General features: G+C 46.8%; 1 protein-coding gene across 1 annotated transcript in view; it reads right to left on the bottom strand.

Annotated features, from left to right (window-relative positions):
* man1a1 (mannosidase, alpha, class 1A, member 1) overlaps window positions 1-20,873 on the bottom strand; it is a 151,881-nt gene that overhangs the window by 97,284 nt on the left and 33,724 nt on the right. The window contains exon 2 of the mRNA XM_084453651.1: window positions 16,585-16,681. Within this exon, the coding sequence (XP_084309777.1) occupies window positions 16,585-16,681 (97 nt within the window). The remainder of the gene's footprint in view (window positions 1-16,584; window positions 16,682-20,873) is intronic.

The following is a 20,873-nucleotide window of genomic DNA, read 5'->3' as shown; positions in this document are numbered from 1 at the left end:
TCTTCCCAACGTTCGTCGCCAGTACGTTTTCTGGACTTTGTTTGTTGATCGATTGACCCCTGCCTGAACTTGACTACCCTTTTGCCTTGCCCTCTGTACTGCCGCTTCTATATTAAACCGCCCTCTGGGCTTGGAACTGTCCGTCTGTGTCCATGGTCCTGCGTTTGGGTCAGCTAGCCAACCAGCCCCCTTACAGCAGCCCTACAATTACCACTACATACAGTGACTGCTCTTTAAGTTCATTTTGCAGGCTATTCCATGCAGATGGTGCACAAAACATAAAGGCCTTCTTTCCCAACTCAGTCCGAACTCCAAGCATAGTTCTGAGACTGTAATCCATAAAGGAAGGAAGACAGACTGTGTTTCAACGTATTAAGGCCGTGGTCACATAGTAGGTTATTTATTTTTCTTTTTTCTTTTTAAAGCAGCCAATCACAACAAAGTAGTGTCAAGGCGCTCCGAAAACATTATGTAGTTAGCATGTAGCTAGCAATATGGAGGGGGAATGATGAGAAGTTGGTGCCTGCTATTATCATTATATACAGTATAGTATTAACACAAAACCAGACTGCAACTTACTTCACAACAAAAAACAGCCGCTGATTTAAAAAATAAAAAAGCAAACGTTATTATGGAGACGGAACGCGCGTCCGGCAGTCCACAAAGGGGCCAGGAGCTCTGCGAACAAGCGGCTTCGCCTCCGCCTTCTCTCAACAACATACGATGCTGCTGTGTGAGACCACGGCCTCAGGCCTCGTCCTGCTATTGCAGAGAGAGTGAAATTCCATCGGCACTGTTTCCAACATGTTGATAGAGACAGGAGGTAGGGTGGGACACAGACACCTGACACTGCTGGGCTGGGGACGTTACCTAATATGAAGCACGCAGGCGGCCTGAAGCACAGCGTCATGGGTGCTCCTGATTAAACGCCTTCCCACACCCACAGTCTCTGGTTGAACACAAATCGAAGACTAACGACGAACGACTAACAGAAGGTTTTCTGCTCATTTATGCATCTTTTCACTGGTGAGAGAGAGAGAGAGAGAAAGAGAGAGAGAGGAAGAGAGAGAGAGAGCGAGAGAAGAAATGGGAACCAATTTTAAACCTCATGCTCAGATGGATCTGTTACGGCTTAGTCAGCCGGCCTCTGCTAAGCCTGTCTCTCATTAGTGTCATCATCAGCATCATCATCACCGCAATGGACCACATTAATGCACAGACGCATCCTGCTGACTCTCTCTCTCTCTCTCTGTCTCTCTCTCTCTCTCTCTCTCTTCCTGTAATCTTTCTGTTCTATGTATCCTGCTATCTAGAGGATCTCCCTGCTCTCTGTTGTCATGTGTATGTATGTATGTGTGTGTGTGTGTGTGTGTGTGTGCAGTCATGGCTAAACTAATTTTGAGCACCTCTCGTTGTCGGAAAGAAAGCGACTTTTCCCCGTTGTCACAAACCAAGCCGTGTATGGCCGTGACAAAGGAGGGGGACGCACACCAAACTAAGGATTAACAATAAGATTTAATTAAACTAAACTCAAACAAGACAAAGTACATAAATCAAACATGGGATGTGCGGTCAGTTATCAGTGGTGTAAGTGAGTGAATGAGTGAGTGAAGGGTGTATGAATGCAGTGTTGAGTAGTGCAAAACCAGGTTCAAACTATAAAGCAAAACAAAGCAATCGGTGTCCCCGGGAGGAATCGAGAGAGCAGCTGAGCTCCCAGCTCTTCTTGTAGAGCCCTGACACACCAGGCCCAGGTGTGCCAGGTTAGCTGCTGATGACGGCCACGCCCACCTCAGGAACCTGCTAGGACAGACTGAACAGACTGAACACACACAACACACCCAGACAGGCAAATGGAGTAGGCGGGGCCGTCACACCTCCCCCCATAAGACGGGGTCCCTACAAGACCACCGTCACCAGAGCAACCCAAGCGCAAAACAAAAAACTAGCAAAAAACAAACTCAGCTAGCCCAACACAGGAGCCTGCCACCACATTGTCACGGCCCCCGACGTGGCGAATGTCCAAGTCATGGGACTGTAAAAATAGGCACCACACCACACACCACCAAAAATAGGATCTCCCACAAAACCCCCTCCATGTGGCATCCACTTCCTCACCAGGAGAGCGTTCTGAATGAGGAATCCACCGTTCACCTCAACAGATGGCACCAACCCAAACATCTCCGGCATAGGGTGATCAGCTCTCTGCACACACCGCAGCTCGTTATGAAATATAGACAACGGTATACCAGGTAAGCATGGCGCAGCCTTATACACCGTCTCACCAGCCTCCGCCCGAGCCACGGCACGCGTTACCACGCATGCTGGAAAAACGTCAGGACCCTGCTCAGCGCAGTCATCAGGCTGTTCTGACGGCAACGGCGACGGAGTGACGACTGGAGGAGGGGAAACACCAGCCCAAACACGACTGCCAGCCAAGTCATTTCCCAAAATGAAATCTACCCCCTCCACCGGAAACGCCGGTCTCACCCCAACAGACACCTCCCCGTTCCACAAGTCACACTCCAGTCTCAGCCCATGTACTGGGACAGGCAACACCTCTAATCCCATCCCTCGCATAAGTATCCTACCCCCACGGTCAGACTCCTCAGAAAACGGCAAAACAGAGTCCAGCACATAGGAGTTAGCAGCCCCTGTATCCCTCAGAATCTTAACGGGTACTTTAATATCACTACCCACCCGAGACACAAACCCACTGGTGATAAATGGCCGGTATGAGTCACTGGGACTGCCTATCCCACCAGCCTGCACCCGCCAACTATTCTCCTCCCCCACCGCAGGAGTAGAAACGCTGGCAGCCAAAGCAGTAGGTTGCAACCTCGACCTAAGCACTGGGCAATTGGACTTCCAATGGCCCACCTCATGGCAATAGTGGCAGACATTATCACCACCCTGTGGTGGTCCCCGGGACCCCTTCCCCGAAAACCCCCCAAAACCAACAGACGCTCTGGGGCCCCACTCCTCACGCACGGGCTCTTCCACAGGCTCGCCAGGCCGCTTCTTGTGAATGAGAACATACTCATCGGCCAACCCCGCGGCCGCAGTAACCGTCGTGACCTTACGTTCTGCCAAATAAGTAGCAACCCCACTGGGCAGAGAGTTTCTAAACTGTTCAAGGACTATCAGGTCACACAAACTCACAAAATCGGCCACGCTTGAGGACACACACCAGCGCTCAAAATGACTAGAGAGCTCCCTTGCGAATTCCATATGTGATTGAGAAGCCCCCTTCTCCCAAGAGCGAAAGCGCTGGCGATAAGCCTCAGGGACCAACTCAAATGCTTTGAGAATAGCAGCCTTAACCGCCTCGTATGTAATATCGTCACCGTGCAAAGATACATACGCCTCCTGCGCTTTCCCAGTCAACACCGACTGCAGCAGCAATATCCGCTCCGCATCGGACCAGCATCGCGTCACAGCAACCCGCTCAAACATAGCAAAAAACACATCCGGGTCACGTTCATTAAATTTAGGCACAAGACGCAAATCACTGACCAGATCAGACGACTTAACTGAACGCTCCTCCCCCCTCAAGAACTCCCCGGAGAGCCTACCGTCCCTGACCAAGCTCAATCTATCAGACTGCAGATCCAATTTAGCCTGCTCCGTCTCCCGACGCAGCCGCTCAACAGCCATCCTCTGATCCAACTCCAGCTGTAGTTTGTGCTCATCATGAGCCAACTGGAGCAACAGCAACTCCTTCTGCTGCTCAAAGGACAGAGCGCCAACATTAAACGGACCTTTCCTGATCAACGGCGGAGAAACAGACCGCCCAGGGGCCTCCAATGTAGCAGCCAGCACCCCCATCTCCACCAGCCGGAGAATGATGCGTGCCTTCACGGACCCCTTCCGCTTATCGGCCAGACCACTCAGATCCACCTCATACCGATCAGCAATCTTAAATAACTGGTCAAGCGTACAACCATCCAAAAGGCCCTCACTCGGAGCAGCCACAAACGCATCAACCGCCGCCATCATGGACCAGCTGAACAAATCAACCAAGGAGAAAAAAAAGAAACTACAGCAGAACCACAAGTGACGCAAAGGCAGGCTAATCTGGTGCGTACCAACGAAAGCGGAAAGTCCCCACTACCTAGACTGCCTGCCACAGACTAAGCTAACCACTCTAGCCCCTAGTCTTCGTGTGGATTAGCGGCGGGCTCTTTAAACACAAACCCAATAGCCTGGCCAAGCCCCCAGCAAGCTGGTTACCCACCTAACAGCTATGGAAGTGTCCCCGAGACAACTGCTACCAACCGCACACCACACAAAAATAAGAAACTAAAACAACAAACCAACGCGACCAACAGGACACGTTGCTACACCTACCAGGGGAAATCCCACCAACAGGCTAGGCCACACACCAGAATGCCACCACGCAATCACCACCAATCAGCCCCACCCGGACTGCAGAACCAACAAGCCAATTAACCAACCAACCAAACAAAAGAACCAAAGAAACCAAATCAATGAAACAACCCAAAAGCAAAAGCATCCTAAGCAACCAAACGCGTCCACAGCAACCAAAAGCATCCCCCCCCAAACACAGGGCGAGCCAAACACAAAAGCAGACCAGACCAAAGACAACCAAACCCCAACAAGGTAACCAAACGGCCCAAATCAGCCCCACAAACAAAAAAGCGGACGAGCCCCCATTTGTCACAAACCAAGCCGTGTATGGCCGTGACAAAGGAGGGGGACGCACACCAAACTAAGGATTAACAATAAGATTTAATTAAACTAAACTCAAACAAGACAAAGTACATAAATCAAACATGGGATGTGCGGTCAGTTATCAGTGGTGTAAGTGAGTGAATGAGTGAGTGAAGGGTGTATGAATGCAGTGTTGAGTAGTGCAAAACCAGGTTCAAACTATAAAGCAAAACAAAGCAATCGGTGTCCCCGGGAGGAATCGAGAGAGCAGCTGAGCTCCCAGCTCTTCTTGTAGAGCCCTGACACACCAGGCCCAGGTGTGCCAGGTTAGCTGCTGATGACGGCCACGCCCACCTCAGGAACCTGCTAGGACAGACTGAACAGACTGAACACACACAACACACCCAGACAGGCAAATGGAGTAGGCGGGGCCGTCACACCCGTCTTAACACAGGCATGTGCACACACACACACAGTCAGAAGACCTTCACAGCACTGGATTTGGTGGGTAATTAATGCAGGAACACTGCTGGTAAATTAGCTCATAGGGGCACGTACACACAGGCAAGCACGCACGCACGCACGCACGCACGCACACACGCACACGCGCACACACACACACACACACACACACACACACACACACACACACACACACACACACACACACACACACACACACACACACACTTGCATGCACACCAGAGCATGTGAGCGGAATTGAGCTATAAATATTCCTGCTTCCTTAGAAATCATAGGCCTAACTCTGTAGTCCTGGCTGATACGATAAACTAGAGGCTGATAGTAGCCTACCAAAATCAATCAAATACTTGAAATGGCTTCAAAAACATGTTGGCATTTTTCTACCAAACATAGCCTCTTATCCAGCATAACAAACCACTACTGTTCGCTCCAACTCTCACCCGGGCCACCAATGTGCTTGTGTTGCGTTTACAAAGGCCGTTTCTAACTTGCATCAAGATATTCATATAAGAAGTATCTGCGCTATTCCTTTATCAGAAGAGATATCCGTCTCTCATTCGGTCTCGGAGCAGGTGCTCTGCCTGTCAAACGCACGCTCGGAGCCTGTTCTGAGATGGAGAGAGATGGAGAGGATGAGACTGCTTTTTGTTGTAAAGGGGGCAATTCGATGATCTTTTCGATTATGCTGCTGCTCCCGCCGCTGAAATCCGCTCCGCTCAGGCGCGCTTTCGCGAGTCGCACGGCGCAGCCTTATGACGACGTCGGTATCGGCTTGGAGTATCAGGACATTACTACGGGTACGAGGAGGCCTACATGAGCGCAGCATCTGCCTCGGTACAAACACTATTGTGGTTTGAGCTGCTATTGCAACGGAAGAGAAAAAACAATAACAAAGCTCTGAATACTGAATTAAGCTCTGAATACCAAACTACCCAACAAATACTGGAAAACTCCGGCCTATTTTAAGTAGACTAATGCCTTTAGCTTCAAACTAGTGGTGTGAGCGGCAGTGGAGTGCAGTTACAGCTTTTTACTGAGTCTCTGATGTCCATCTACTGACAAACTAACATCAACTCAGAAAGGCGAAGAGAATAAGAGAATAGTAAGCATAAGATCTTATTCCACCTGGGTGAGAGCCTGTGGGTGTGTGTGTGTGTGTGTGTGTGCGTGTGTGTGTGTGTGTGAGAGAGTGTGTGTGTGTGTGTGTGTGTGTGTGTGTGTGTGTGTGTGTCAAATCACACTAACCATAACCCGATCAATCACCAGCTGAATCCTCTCCCTTCTCCTCTTTTCCCTACTTCTCTCACTCCATCTCCTCCTCCTCCTCCTTCACCTCCTCCTCCTCCTCCATCACCTCCTCCTCCTCCTCCTCTTCCTCCTCCTCCTCCACCTCCTCCGCCTCCTGCTGCTCACGGCTCCTCTGCGTATGCTTGTGCTGTTAGACTGTAATACTACATCATTACAGATCTCTTCTCACTAAGCGGGGGATGTTTACACCGGACTAGAGATTGATTGCGTGATCAGACGGGTCTGGAGTAACTATCAGACGGATAAAGCCTTGAGCTGTCACTGTAGCAGTAAAGGAGATACAGTAGATTGTATAGTGCATGTATCCGTATGCGTGTGTGTGTGTGCGTGTCGTGTGAAACAGCTTCTCCGGTGAGACTGCGATAGGAGTCTTATAATGGAGTATTGATCAAGCTGGGAGTGAAGGGGGAGGAGGAGGAGGAAGAGGAGGAGGGAGTGCTAAGAAAGACATATGAGGAGGACGGGAGAGAAGAGGAGAGCCCCAAATCCCCTAGTCTCTCTCCTCTTCCCTCTCCTCTCCCGCACATCCCCAAGTCTCTCTCTCTCTTCCCACCCAGGTCTCTCCTCTCCGCCAGTGCCCTGGTCTCCCCCGAGTCTCTCCCCTCTCCTCTCTCCTCCACACCAGTCCCCAGGTGAGTCATAAACAAGGTGTTCCGTCCCAAAGACTCGATATTACGGATCACATTTGAGCTAACAGCTAATAAAACACGGCGCGGACCGCGTACAGCGCAGCTCGACGCGACTTTATGGACGGGCATAAAGAAACGCACCCAGACACTTTAATACCAGGGGGTATCAAATGTAATCAAAGTCATTCACACTATTCATCATCGAGCCTGGGATTCTGAAAGCACTGCGTTTTTATTCGATTGTTCAAAGCGGAAATGCAGCCGTACGGGGTGAAGTGAGGGAAGCTCCGTTGGCCCACGATTCCGAAGCCCGCTGGTCGCTGGCGTCCGTGCGGCCGTAAGGTCGTTTGAGGCCGGCGGGGCGCAGAGGAGACCTAGACGGCTGAGGGATGAGCGCGTGACCCCCACTGAGAGAACGGGGGTTGGGGGTTGGTAATTTGTGAAATAATCAATCCCGGCGCGCGTTAATCGCTCTGTCGATGAGCGGGAGAGAGGATGTCTGATCAAGCTCAGAGCGCAGAGGGAGGGCGGCCGGAGCGTCGACGGGACCGGACCGGATCTGCGGTTCCGTCGCCATCCCAGCTACGGTGGATCAGATACAGCGGGCTGGGTGCTTCTCCTGCTTTCATCAGCCTGAGGGGCGCTTGATAACGGACAATGCGCAGACGTGCTTGGTTTGGAAGTGTAATGTTTGTCGCCCCATCAGTTAAATTAGGTTGAATTCCGACCAAGGCCAATCAGAGTCCTTTGAGTTCAACTGCGCGCCGTGATTGGTTTAGTGGATGAACTAACGCTGAGGACCCCGTCCCCTTCTGCAAAATGGCCGCGACGGGAGCCTGTTCAGACTGAATAATGAGGTGAAAGGAAATGGCAATTCAGTCTGAGTGTCAGGCAAGTCTGTCTGGGGCGGTTATACCAGGCAGATATTGATCCTGTTTAAGTTCTCTCGCTAGGCTGCTTTGCTTTACCTTTGGCTTAGTTCACATGGCAGGTCTTAATGCTCGATTCCGATTTTTTACACAGATCCGACTTTTTTGTTTAGCTGTTCACATTACTTTTTAAATGTAACCTATATTTGACCTATATTTGACCTATATTTGACTCCCGTGTGAACAGCCCACGGCCCTGAACAGACCCGCATGTGCAGAAGAACAATAACAAAGACGTCAGGACGTCACACGCAGCGCACTGTCTACGGAAGTAACGTTGGATAATCATGGATAATCTTACAACCACAACTGAAGTTAGCCTTTACTACGGGTTGATTTTCAAGTATTTGTACAGTGGAAGACGGCGACGATATGAGCAAATGGTAACGAGAAGAAGGATGAGGATCGTCTTGTGATGTGCAGTATGCCGCACAAGCACACCACAGTGGAACGATTCACGAATTTGCGAGTCACCGCTCTAGAGTGACGTAAAAGTCGCATTAAACGCGACATGACTGTTCAGACAGCGGGCGCGTTGCAAAGCATCAGACATGTATCTGATATAATACCACCTCTGAAAGCGACCCAGGTTGGATAAAAAAATAAATAATCAGATTTCATGTGACTTGCGCAGCTCAGACGGTCATGAAAAAATCTGACCTGAGTCGCATGTAGGCAAAAAGATCGGATTTGGGTCACATTTCACCACCGTTTGAACAAAGCATTTGTGTCGCACGTCAAACACACACACACACACACACTTCAGTTAGAGCCCCAGTTTTGAACAAGTGCGAGCGTTTTGAACAAGAGTCCCAGGAATCTGCTGAGCCCTACTTCTGAAAGCCAGAGCGTGGGGAAGGAGGCGGTAGCGGCACAACTTCCTCTGTGACCGAGCGTACTTCCTGGGCAGGGCAGAGGGTGGAGCACGCCATCTGCGGTGTTTGTGCGTGTGTGTGTGTGTGTTTGCTTGTTTGTATGCAAACTTGGTGTCTGTAGTACTGTAGTAGTAGTATTACAGTAGTCTAGTCTAACCATGTGTGTTTCTGTTGGCCTGTGTGTGTGTGTGTGTGTGTGTGTGTGTGTGTGTGTGTGTGTGTGTGTGTGTGTGTGTGTGTGTGTGTATGTGGCCAGGTAACCAGTGCAGGCCCAGCAGATGTCAGGTCATGTTTAATGCAGAGGCCTCAGATTAATAATGCAAAGCTGCACCATCTCCTGATTAGTACGGCCCAGTGTGACTATACACAGGCGCACCGAACCAGCGGCATCTGGCCGTGAGTGTGTGTGTGTGTATGTGTGTGCCTACATATGTTCCTGTTGTTTGTGTGTGTGTAGATGGGTCTTCCTCTGTGTGTGTGTGTGTGTGTGTGTGTGTGTGTGTGTGTGTGTGTGTGTGTGTGTGTGTGTGTGCGTGTGTGTGTGCGTGTGTGTCTACGTCTGTGTGTAGGTGTGTGTGTGTGTGTGTGTGCCTCAATCAACCCTCTCCAGGTGAGGTATCCATCTCTAGTACAGCTGCCTGGGGAGCTAACAGCCAGGACACAGATGGTTGTCAGGACAATGGGATGATGATTGACAGCTCTGATCTCTCTCTGGCTATAAGGCTGTAGAAGAGAGAGAGAGAGAGAGAGAGAGAGAGAGGCTGTAGAAGGAGAGAGAGAGTGACCACAGTCTAGCCATAGAGAAAGGGCGACACAAGACGTCCTGGCTACCAACAGAGGAAAGAATTTGTGGCCACTGTTCGACAGGAGGTAGAGACAGAGAAGAGGCTGTAGAAGGAGAGAGAGAGAGAGAGAGAGAGAGGCTATCGAAGGAGAGAGAGGCTATTGAAGGAGAGAGAGGCTGTTGAAGGAGAGAGAGAGAGAGAGAGGCTGTTAAAGGAGAGCGAGAGAGGTTGTCGAAGGAGAGAGGCTGTGGAAGGAGAGAGAGGCTGTATCAGGAGAGAGAGAGAGGCTGTTGAAGGAGAGAGAGGCTGTATCAGGAGAGAGAGAGAGGCTGTTGAAGGAGAGAGAGGCTGTAGAAGGAGAGAGAGGCTGTAGAAGGAGAGAGGCTGTAGAAGGAGAGAGAGCGAGAGACTGTAGAAGGAGAGAGAGGCTGTAGAAGGAGAGAGAGAGAGAGAGGCTGTCGAAGGAGACAGAGGCTGTTGAAGGAGAGAGAGGCTGTAGAAGGAGAGAGAGGCTGTAGAAGGAGAGAGAGGCTGTAGAAGGAGAGACAGGTTGGATTAGGAGAGAGAAGAAGTAAAAGGCTGGGTTATGGGCTGGTCTAAATGAAACAGGTTAATCACATCTGCTGGCACTGGGAGGACAGGAGAGGAGAAGAGTGCTAGAAACAAGATTGTGACTTTTATAACAGTCTGTGTGTGTGTGTGTGTGTGTGTGTGTGTGTGTGTGTGTGTGTGTGTGTGTGTGTGTGTGTGTGTGTGTGTGTGTGTGTGTGTGTGTGTGTGTGTATGTGTGTGTGGCTGGAAGGTAGTCGTTTTTATTGGAGTGGGAGGCCATGAATGTTTCATAACCCATTTGTTCAGTAGTGACCTCTGACTGTAATTCTGAACCTCTGCTCCACGCACGCACGCGCACACACACACGCGCGCGCACACACACACACACACACACACACACACACACAGGCTTAAAGGACTGCTGCCAAGTCTGGGAGCACAGAGGTGATGAAAGCAACACCTCTAGCTGAGCCGTTCTGCGGTTTACAACACCTATATCAAAGATCACCCTTGCCCTAATCCGAATATTAATCCTAATCCCAGTCCCAATCCAATATTAATCCTAGTATTAATGGACAGTTTCAGAATTTAGCATTATAAGTCATATTAAAAGGTCATATACAACGGCTGATATCAATGTTTTGTCAAACAGTGCACTCTCGAGATATAGCCCGTCGCTGCTAACACACTCAACCATAGGTGTAGACAAAATCCCTTAAAAACACCATGAACTCTCGTTTTCAAAGACAGGAAACTCACTGAGTGGTCACTGGTGTCCGTTGATGTTCTGACAAAAAAATCACCACAAAGTATGCTTCCAATCGGGTTTTATCTATCATTTAGCATAGAACTATTTTCCCGCACAGAACATACGTTTGTAAACTTCCACTTGAACTTAGCTACCGTAAAAGAAGAGTCGCTTCCGGGTCACAGGTCTAGACAACAGTAACAAAACCAAGTTGAGAAGCCTAGGATTGCTTTGCAGCTGGTATTTCATTGATAGTGTTAGGTAGAAGTGTTTGTTGATCAAAACAAACATGGGACATAGATTAATCTAAACATATCTGGCTTTGTTGTCGATACAAATCAATGGATATAATTATGATCAATAATAACCGATCGGAAGCATACTTTGTGGCGATTTCTTTTTTGAGCACTTGGTGAGTTTCCTGTCTTTATTGTGTATGGTGTTTTTGAGGGATTTTATCTATGCACCTATGGATCCATTGAGTGTGTGTAGCGACGACGGGCTATTTCTCGAGAGTGCATTTGATATCGACCGTTGTATACGATCGCAAATAACCTTTTTAACATGGCTTATAATGATAAATTCTGAACCTGTCCTGTGGAGGGAGGCGAGGCATTCTTGGAATGTTAGAAGTCAGTTTAATTAGAACCAAGGAGTGTGTGAGAGAATGTGTAACGAGAAGTGTGTTAGAATTTGAGTGCCAGGCCATCAAACAAGGAGTGTGTGTGTGTGTCTGTGTGTGTGCGTGTGTGCGTCATACTATTGAGCGAGGAGTGTGTGCGTGATTGTAATGCCAGTGTGAAATGCCTGATCTTATCAACAAGAGAAACAGGGAGCTGATAGTTACCCATAAGAACCCACACACACACACACATAGTACCTGAGGACCTGTCATCACACCACTTCCTGTCATGTCTATCCCCACACACACACACACACACACACACACACACACACACACACACACACACACACACACACACACACACACACACACACACACACTCACACACACACACACACACACACACACACACACACACACACACACACTCACTCACTCACTCACACACACACACACACACACACAGTACCTGAGGACCTGCCATCACACCACTTCCACCTGTCATGTCTATCCACACACACACACACACACACACAGTGACACACACAAACACAGACTCCATATCAGACCAACGACATCTCATTAGAACCCCAAAACCATCACCATTGTTTGAGTTCAATTAGGCCACATCAGTGAGGGAAGAGAGAGGAAGGCGGGGCAGATGGGGTGAGGGGGGGTGGGGGGGGGAGAAATGGAGACAGAGGTATTAACACAGTAACATTGTACTTCTCTAATAAGATGTCATACAAAATGTGTAAGGAAAGTTAAATAATGAAAACCATTTGTTCCAATGAAATAACAACAGTGTTGATTGTTTCCTCGCGCCTCAGTCTCTCTCTCCAGGGTAAACAGGGCTGTTCATTACAGTCTGGTGGACTTGTGTCAGGGAAAGTGTGACCACCTGGTTCACCCGCCAGGGACAAAGGACAAGAGAGCCAAATGATGGGGGCCGGTCATCTGCAGACCCTGGGGCTTCTGGGGATTTATTGTAAAGGGGACTGGGTGGGGGAACTTTTTGTTATTTAAAGTTGTTTAATGTATTTTATGTTAATGTAAGGGCGTATTTTTGATATGAGCCTTGGAGCGTAGATATTTTTTTGCACTATAAAGCATAAATTTGAGCTACAGTCAGATCGGATTATCTTCATGGCTGGTTCATTAACCTCCGGACTGATCATGCATTTGGCCTACATCTGCACTTGCTGCATACAAATTGATAACTGATAGTGTTCAAAAAACCTAACTTACCTAACCATTAGATGTCTGGTTGATTTGCAACATTATGCAATTCAGTCGGCGAGTGAGCCTTGTCATGGCTCAAATCTAGCTGGGTTTGCAATGGTAAGCAAGTCGTTGCCGTTCATAGCCTAAGAAATTGTCCCGTATTGAAAAATAAAATGTAATTTCAATACTTAATCAATACAAGGAATTTGTCCCGTATTTATTTGCACAAAACTGTAGTTTTGACAGAGGATCTGAGCTTGTTGCCGTGTAACCAAATTCAACCAGATAGGCTACTACAGCTAGCCTCTCGCACGGTAGCAAGAAACAGTAAGTCAATCCTATTAGCGATATTAAGTGATAGGATCAGACACACTGTACATAGTCTACATATGCAGCTGTCAAAGGACCATGCAAGTGTGTGTGCATGTGTGTGTATGAGAGAGATTATGAGTATATGTACGTGCGTGCGTATCTATGCGTGTGTGTGTGAGTGTGTGTGTGTGTGTGTGTGTGTGTGTATGTGTGTGTGTGTGATAGACATGACATGTTTAAGCAGTGTGATGACAGGTCCTCAGGTACTGTGTGTGTGTCCGTGTGTGTGCCCGCGTGTGTGTGTATGTGTGTGTGTGTGTGTGTGTCTGTGTTTGAGTGAGTGAGGTCATGCCGTGAGAAACCTCATACTAATCTTTGGACTGCGGAGGGAAGGAGATACCTGATCGCGCCTGCTGTGTGTGTGTGTGTGTGTGTGTGTGTGTGTGCCCGCGCGTGTGTGTGTGTGTACGCGTGTGCGTGTGTGTGTTTGATGTTCCAGTAAGCATCAGACACCAGAGATCTCCGTGTCAGATCTCTCCAGGAGTCAAAGGGCAACATGAGATCCTCTGTGTTCCAGTCTCCCTCCTGACATAAGCTGCTGTTCATTTAACCAGGAAAACGTGCTCTGTGTGAACACTGATGATGAAAGCATGACAACGGCTGCTGAGGACTACCAGCTGTGTGTGTGTATGTGTGTGTGTGTGCATGTGTGTGTGCATGTGTGTGTGTGCATTTGTGTGTGTGGATAATGCTGTTGTGGCTCGACTCCCTCAGAAGAAATGTAGCACACAGTGTTCCATGCGTTTCACAAGAAACCTGGGCAGAAAGACAGGAGGAGGGAAAAAGAGAGAGAGCAGAGAGTGAGAGAGAGAGAATAGAGCCAGAGAGAGAGACAGAAAGAGAGTGGGAGAGTTAAAAGAGAGAGAGAGAGAGAGAGAGAGAGAGAGAGAGACAGAAAGAGAGAGATGGAGAGAAGAGAGAGTGAGAGAGAAGAGAGAAAGAGAGAGACAGAAAGAAAGCGAGGAGAGAGAGCAGCCTCCGGGCCGTGAAGCCATTTGGCATAGTGGCCAAGCTCGGTATTTTTCCCAGAACAAGAGTGCCTTAGCTCCTCTCTTTTTGGTCTAGCTGTTTACCTCTTTCCAAAGAGCACCTTGTTTTCTGGTATTACTATACATCCAACAGAAGCGCTCCCCACCACTTTCTGGGTATCACTTGTGGTCAAAAACGACTTTGAATTATCAAGTTTTAAATCATTGGGTCTAGTGTTGTCACAATACCAATATTTGTATCACGATACCAAGTAGTATCACGATACTGCAGCATTTACATTTTTATTTTATTTTTATGAACGTGCAATGTATTTACAGTACATTACAGTACAGTGTAGTTACAATCACTATATCAGAATCAGCCATATATACACAAGTGTAGTATCACCAACGACCAGTAAAGGTCAGCAGGGCAAATGGGTTTTGGTTGATGGCAGTGACGTCAACATGCTTTATCTAGCTTTCACTTAAGTCAAAGTCAAAACCAGATCAAATGACCAAATGTCAAGAGGTGGATATCATTGGATTATCATTGGATTCGTCTCAGCCTACATAATCTAGCTCACATTATTTTAAGGAGTTTGGAGTTGGGATGAGAGGATGACAAATTGCATTCAACAGTTGTGCATGACGACATGACAGCAGGTAGGCTAACGTTATTTCATTAGCTAGCCAGCCGGCTAGCATTGGCTGGCTAGCTAGTAACAGCAGGACACACTTTAGCTAAGATGTTTATTCATTCATTTTTGTAATATTAGCTAATGGCAAAAACACTGCTAGTTATAACAAATAAAGTCATACTAGCCTCATTAGCTCGTCTGGATGACGAGATTGTAGATGCTTAATTAAGTTTGATGTGTTGCCTCCTTTTGCCTGTACGGCATTGCTGCATCGCCTGCACAACGGACGGCCATCATCTATAGCGTTATCTTGTTTATCTGGTTTAAAACCAAAATAGTTCCATATTAAACTTTAGAGTTATGTTTCTTCAATAATGTTTCATTTAATGGCGCAGACTCTGAGCTAGGGAACAATTCTGCCATTGCGATAGCCTACTGAGAACAAGACTGGCTCGCACCCAGACATACAGATAACGTCTGTTAATATATATATTGTGACTGCGGAGATGCATGTGTACGCGAGCCAACACATTGGGAGCTGTCACAACGGTGTCGCGAGCCAGTGACTGCGGAGATGTGTGCGCCACCCAACAAATTGGGAGCTGCACAACGGTGTCACGAGTCAGTCTTCTCATTAGCAGAAACCAGTGAATTTGGGAACAGAGGTAACATTGTCCCCCTGCCCTGTTCAACGGTAGTACCGTATTCCACGGTAGTACCGTTGTATAGAGCTTATAGTATAATTGGCACCGTGACGTTTTGGCACCGCGGTAGACCGTTGGTACCGGTATATCGTGCAACACTAATTGGGTCCCTTTTTATTTAGACGCTACCAAGCACCAGAGTTTACAGTTGTTTCTTTCCCCATGTCTATGGCAGTGCCACGCTGGCCAATAAGAAAAACGGACAGAAAAACTATGTAAGTTGGGCCCACAGGAAGTAAGAAATTTTAACTTCTAATTCATGCGCTGGGTGAGCAACTTTCATTGGAATGAATTGGCGGCCATCTTTCAATGCTGCTTCCAGTTCTTTTAATACATCCCTGGCTTAATTTACTCCCACACTCAAACATTCACCCAGTCAAACAAACAGACACGCGCAGTCCAATCTCCTCCAATTAGCGCAATGTTTACTCTATAAGTCTCATCACCCTTTCTTACACAAGCTGGAAGAGATCTGAAATAAATAGATCTCTATAAAACACACACATGGACTAGCTTCATGCACTCATGCACACACACACACACACACACACACACACACACACACACACACACACACACACACATTTTAACAATTTATTTATGTCCACATAGAGAAGGTGACAGCAGAAACAGAGCAGTACCCTGCTTTTTGGGCATCCACTGTTGTTGAAACCCACTTACCTGTGTGTGTGTCCTAGGCTGCCAAATAGGAACACAAGTAGTCTGCATCTGTACCCTAGCTCTGAGATAGTATTCAGGAGAGGTGGGTACTTAATGACCTTGGTCATGAAGGCTTCCTCTAAGCGAGGGTCAAATGCGGGCTACCTCCACACACAGACACACACACACACACACACACAGCGGTTGGCTTTGACTGATCGCCAATTTGTGCTTAATCGGAGGAGCAAGGCCAATAGTAGAGAAGTAGGCCGGACATTTAACACATGAATCACCTGTCTAAGGGTCTGTGTGCGTGTGTGTGCCTGTGTGTGCGTATGTGCATGCGCGTGTGTGTGTGCACGCGTGTGTGTGTGTGCGCGTGTGTGTATAGGGAGACAGCCACTCACCGAACAAATTGCTGGAGTGGCCTTGCTTGGAGACGGGCCGCAGCTCATTGGATCCCCAGGCGTGCTTTTTGTAGCTGCCCCACGCAAACTCCATCATCTGCAGAGAGAGAAGAGGGAAAGAGGGAGGGAGAGAGGAGGGAATATGTTAAGAAGTAGTAGTGATGCAACATGACAGGTATATAATATAGTCATTATAGAGTTATAATACAATATACGGATCATACAGACAGTAGTTCCTTGTCTGCCACAGAACTGACAGGTTCCAGTATCAGTGGCAGTTATGGTCTGGAGGGTGTGTGAGGTGAGCTGACGTTCTGAAACATCTCCATCACATCTCTTCAGACAGGATCAGACAGGTTTAGCAGAGTGGCGAGGGGAGACCGCGAGGAACATTAAACGGAGCGGGACATTTCACCCCCCCAGATCAATACAGATCGATCAATGAAGCCTAGAGTCAGCCAAGTTCAAAGGGCGGAACTGAGGAGCGTAGGAGCTCCACCCCTCAGGGAGGGAGGGGCGGAGCTCCTGGTCAATACATCCCCTGACTGGCTGGTCACTATGGACAGAGCTCGGAAGGTGCTATGGTTCTCTGGAAAGAACACGTATTTACCAACATGGCATACTTAAAGCTGCAATAACTGATTTTTTTTCCCATTTTGTCAGAACCACCTGATATCAGATTGTTTCATTGAGCCATAGCGTCCTCATAGGATCCAACTTCAATGACTCACCCCTAACAGTCGCCACGTCTTGTTATTCCAGCATTTCTGCCTGGGTTGTCAAAATTATGGCCTGTAACTTTGCTATGCCCCCGTGCCTTAAACGTACACGTTTTAGGCCTTACTGCCATCCAGCGGTATGAAATCGTTTATTGCCGCTTTAATAAAGCTACTTGAACTAACATGAGAAACTTACTTAATTGATAAATGAATCTTGCATACCTTAGACATATTTGCACAGTCTAGAATCAGAAAAACTACCACAACCCAACCTGATGTTATTGTATCTGGACAAAAACAGGTTGTCTCAGAATTTAATCTTGGAATTAGAGGTGGTTTAAATATCGATTCATAGAAGAATCGCGATTCAATTCTCGATGATTATCGATTGATTCATAAATTCAGAAAAATAAAATTTTCCCCCCATTCATTTTTATGTATTTATAAAACTAAGACATATAATAATATAATAATAAGACTTTATCCTGTTTTAACAATAATTTTGTGCTTCGGATGTATTTCAATGTTTGCTCTACCATTACAGGACTCCCTGTATTTAATGGGTTACTGTATTTAATGGGTTACTTTATTTCATGGGTTACTGTATTTAATGGGTTACTTTATTTAATGGGTAACTATGTGATGGGCTACTGTATTTAATGGGTTACTGTATGTAATGGCCTACTGTATTTAATGAGTTACTGTATTTAATGGGCTACTGTATTTAATGGGTTACTGTATTTAATGGGTTACTGCAGTCAAATGGTGGAAATGTCACAGAAAATTCTGTCATAATGGAATTGAATCAAAAAAATGAATTGGCAATAATCGTTTCTAAATGAAATTGTGACGCCAATAATCAAAATGTAATCATGAGATCTACCGATTCCCATCCCTACTTGGAATTATGATTGACTAAAAGCATGTTAGTCCTTAAAGGACATTAGCAGTTAAAGTATACATTTAACCCGGCTAATTTTAGATTGATAAGAAACTGCATGTCAAGTTGCTGTTAATGATGCAAACAATTAATCGAAAATCGATTCTTTGGTCGTTAAGGATTTGCTCGAGCACGTGGAATTTATTCAATCTCCTATCAAACAACGTGGTAGGATTGTACATTTTGAAATCATGTTGAAATGAACCTCCAAAAGGTGCAATATAACTATTCTATATAATGAAGCAGCCATCTCAGGAGAAATCAACAGTGGCATAAGCGGGCCAAGCAAAGCATTGTGTGGGACCACTTAAAAAAGAAAGGACAAGAAGCCACTTGCAAATATAGTGATGCTGTGTACACCTACAGTACAACACTACGACAACAGCAATGATCTATCACTTGAAGAACGTTCACTCTGATAAGTTGGCTCTCCTCCTCGTCTCACCTGCAGAAAACCCACCATTGGCTCAGTGTTTGCGAGGAGGAGCTGTGACGTGCAGCAGGCAGAAAAAAATAGCCCAGTCCGTTTGTAATAAAGCATTTGATATTGTTTGGAAATGTTGGTATTGTAATCACAATTAATCGATTGACTGATTGTTAACATTACCAATGATTGATTCAGGAACGTTCCTACAATTTGCATCCCTACTTACAACACAACTTATTGCCTGACTAGCTGGTCACAAGCCAACAGATGCATTCTTACGGCAACATAAAGTCTAAACAAACAAGCCACATCAAGATCTTAGACAGAAAACGAAAAACGTATAATCCCTGAGGCATTTTACAGAAGCATTATCTCCTGAGCTGGGAAAACCTGATTACATACAGTATGCCAATGTATGTTTGTCCTTCAGAGATCTTACAGCACCCAGGATGCACTAGGGGGAATTGAATTATCCCACTAAGAAAAAGTGCATCTGCTTTCTCCTCTCAGCCTCCCAGGAATGGAACTCTGACCTCAGTACTTACCATTCCTTTACCTGTTATCTAAGATCATGAATAAATAATAATCAAACATGTCAACACTGAAATAGTGCAGCTCTCTCTCTAAGTCTTTGCCATGTTTTGCTCTAGCTTTGCTCATCTTTTGTGCGTCTAGGCACTCTGCTATACACGGCTGCCCTTAATGTCTGTCTGCAAACTATGAGTCATCTTTGCTCAATGTGTAAACAGTGTCCAGTGGCTAATGTTACAGTATGGTCCATGTGCTTCTGTGGTCTGTGCCCTGCCGTGTGATCTTCTGTCTGCATGTCATTTTAACAGTTCTTTTCCAGGTAGCCGTTATTTTAAATATCTGGCCGGGAATTGCAGATTAAAGCCGTGATTAGCCATCTTTTTGCCTAATTCTGGCATATTTACTGCAATGTTTCTTTAACGTGCACTCTCCCCTTTAAAAAAAAAGAAAAAAAAAAAAATTGACGATGAAGATGTCTGTAGCCTAGCTCATGTAACACCTGTCAGTCTCATGCTTGGCACAGAGAGACAATGACAGATGTGTAATCCTCCTAGCATCGATAGCTGAGGAACCGAACTAGAGATTAGAGGATTAGACCTATTCTGCAGCCTCTCCCTCTCTCCTATAGCATCTCTTCCATCTCTCCAGAGATCTTAATCTGGCCTCTCTCTCTCTAAAGCTTCACTGTAACAACGCAGGTAACAGCATCTATCTGTCTCCCTGTAGATACCAGCTGTACCAGCTATACTTTAGCAAACCAGCTAACAGCATCTTTCTGTCTCTCTGTAGATACCAGCTCTACTTTAAAAACGCAACTAAGAGCATCTCTCTCCTGTACCAGCTGTACTACCAGCTCTACTTAAACAACACAGTTAACAGCACATCTGTCTCCCTGTAGATACCAACATCCCTGTCTCTCCCTGTAGATACCAGCTCTACTGTAATAGCACAGCTAACTGCATCTCTGTTTCCTTGTATATACCATCTGACAACATCTCTCTCTGTCTCCCTGTAGATACCAGCTCTACTTTAACAAAGGCTGGCAGCATCCCCCTTACCCCCTGTGGAGACCAGCTGTACTACAGGCCTAGACAGGCCTGCACGAGACACGAGAGAGAGACACCCTCCCTCCACCCTCCAAAGATTAGCTACCTTCAGAGATTCCACAGATTAGAATTGTAAACATTGTCCCTAAAGAGGAGAGACCAACACATGCGCACTGTCTTCACTTGCGTTAAATTATACATTTCTTCCGGTATATTCCTCCCCAGGAATTCGGGACCAGAACACAAGTTTTATTCCTATGCTTTTTTTTAATGAGAGATGTACTGTAAGTAATATCCCCTACCAGGGAACCCCAAAGTGTGTTGGTATCTTAATTCTTATAGGTCGTCAGACCATCTACTGTATAACAAGAAGAGAGAGAAGAGAGAGCGCAGTGAGTAAACTGCTCCATGCCCTCCAGATCGGCATCGTCTCAGGGGGAGTCTCTGGGATCGACTCGTCTTCCCTGCTGCACTTAATCAAGCACAGAAAAACAATAGCTGGCCGGACACAGAGGACCCAGAAACTGTTTCTTAATGATGCGTGTCCTTCTCCCTGCAATGGGAAGCCAGCCAGAGACATAACTACTTCTGTGGGTTTGTGTGTGTGTGTGTGTGTGTGTGTGTGT

Source organism: Borostomias antarcticus (genome assembly GCF_949987555.1).
Source record: "Borostomias antarcticus genome assembly, chromosome: 19".
Lineage (NCBI taxonomy): Eukaryota > Metazoa > Chordata > Actinopteri > Stomiiformes > Stomiidae > Borostomias > Borostomias antarcticus.
The sequence above is the reverse complement of the archived record's forward strand: the minus strand, read 5'-3'. Positions and strand labels throughout refer to the sequence as shown.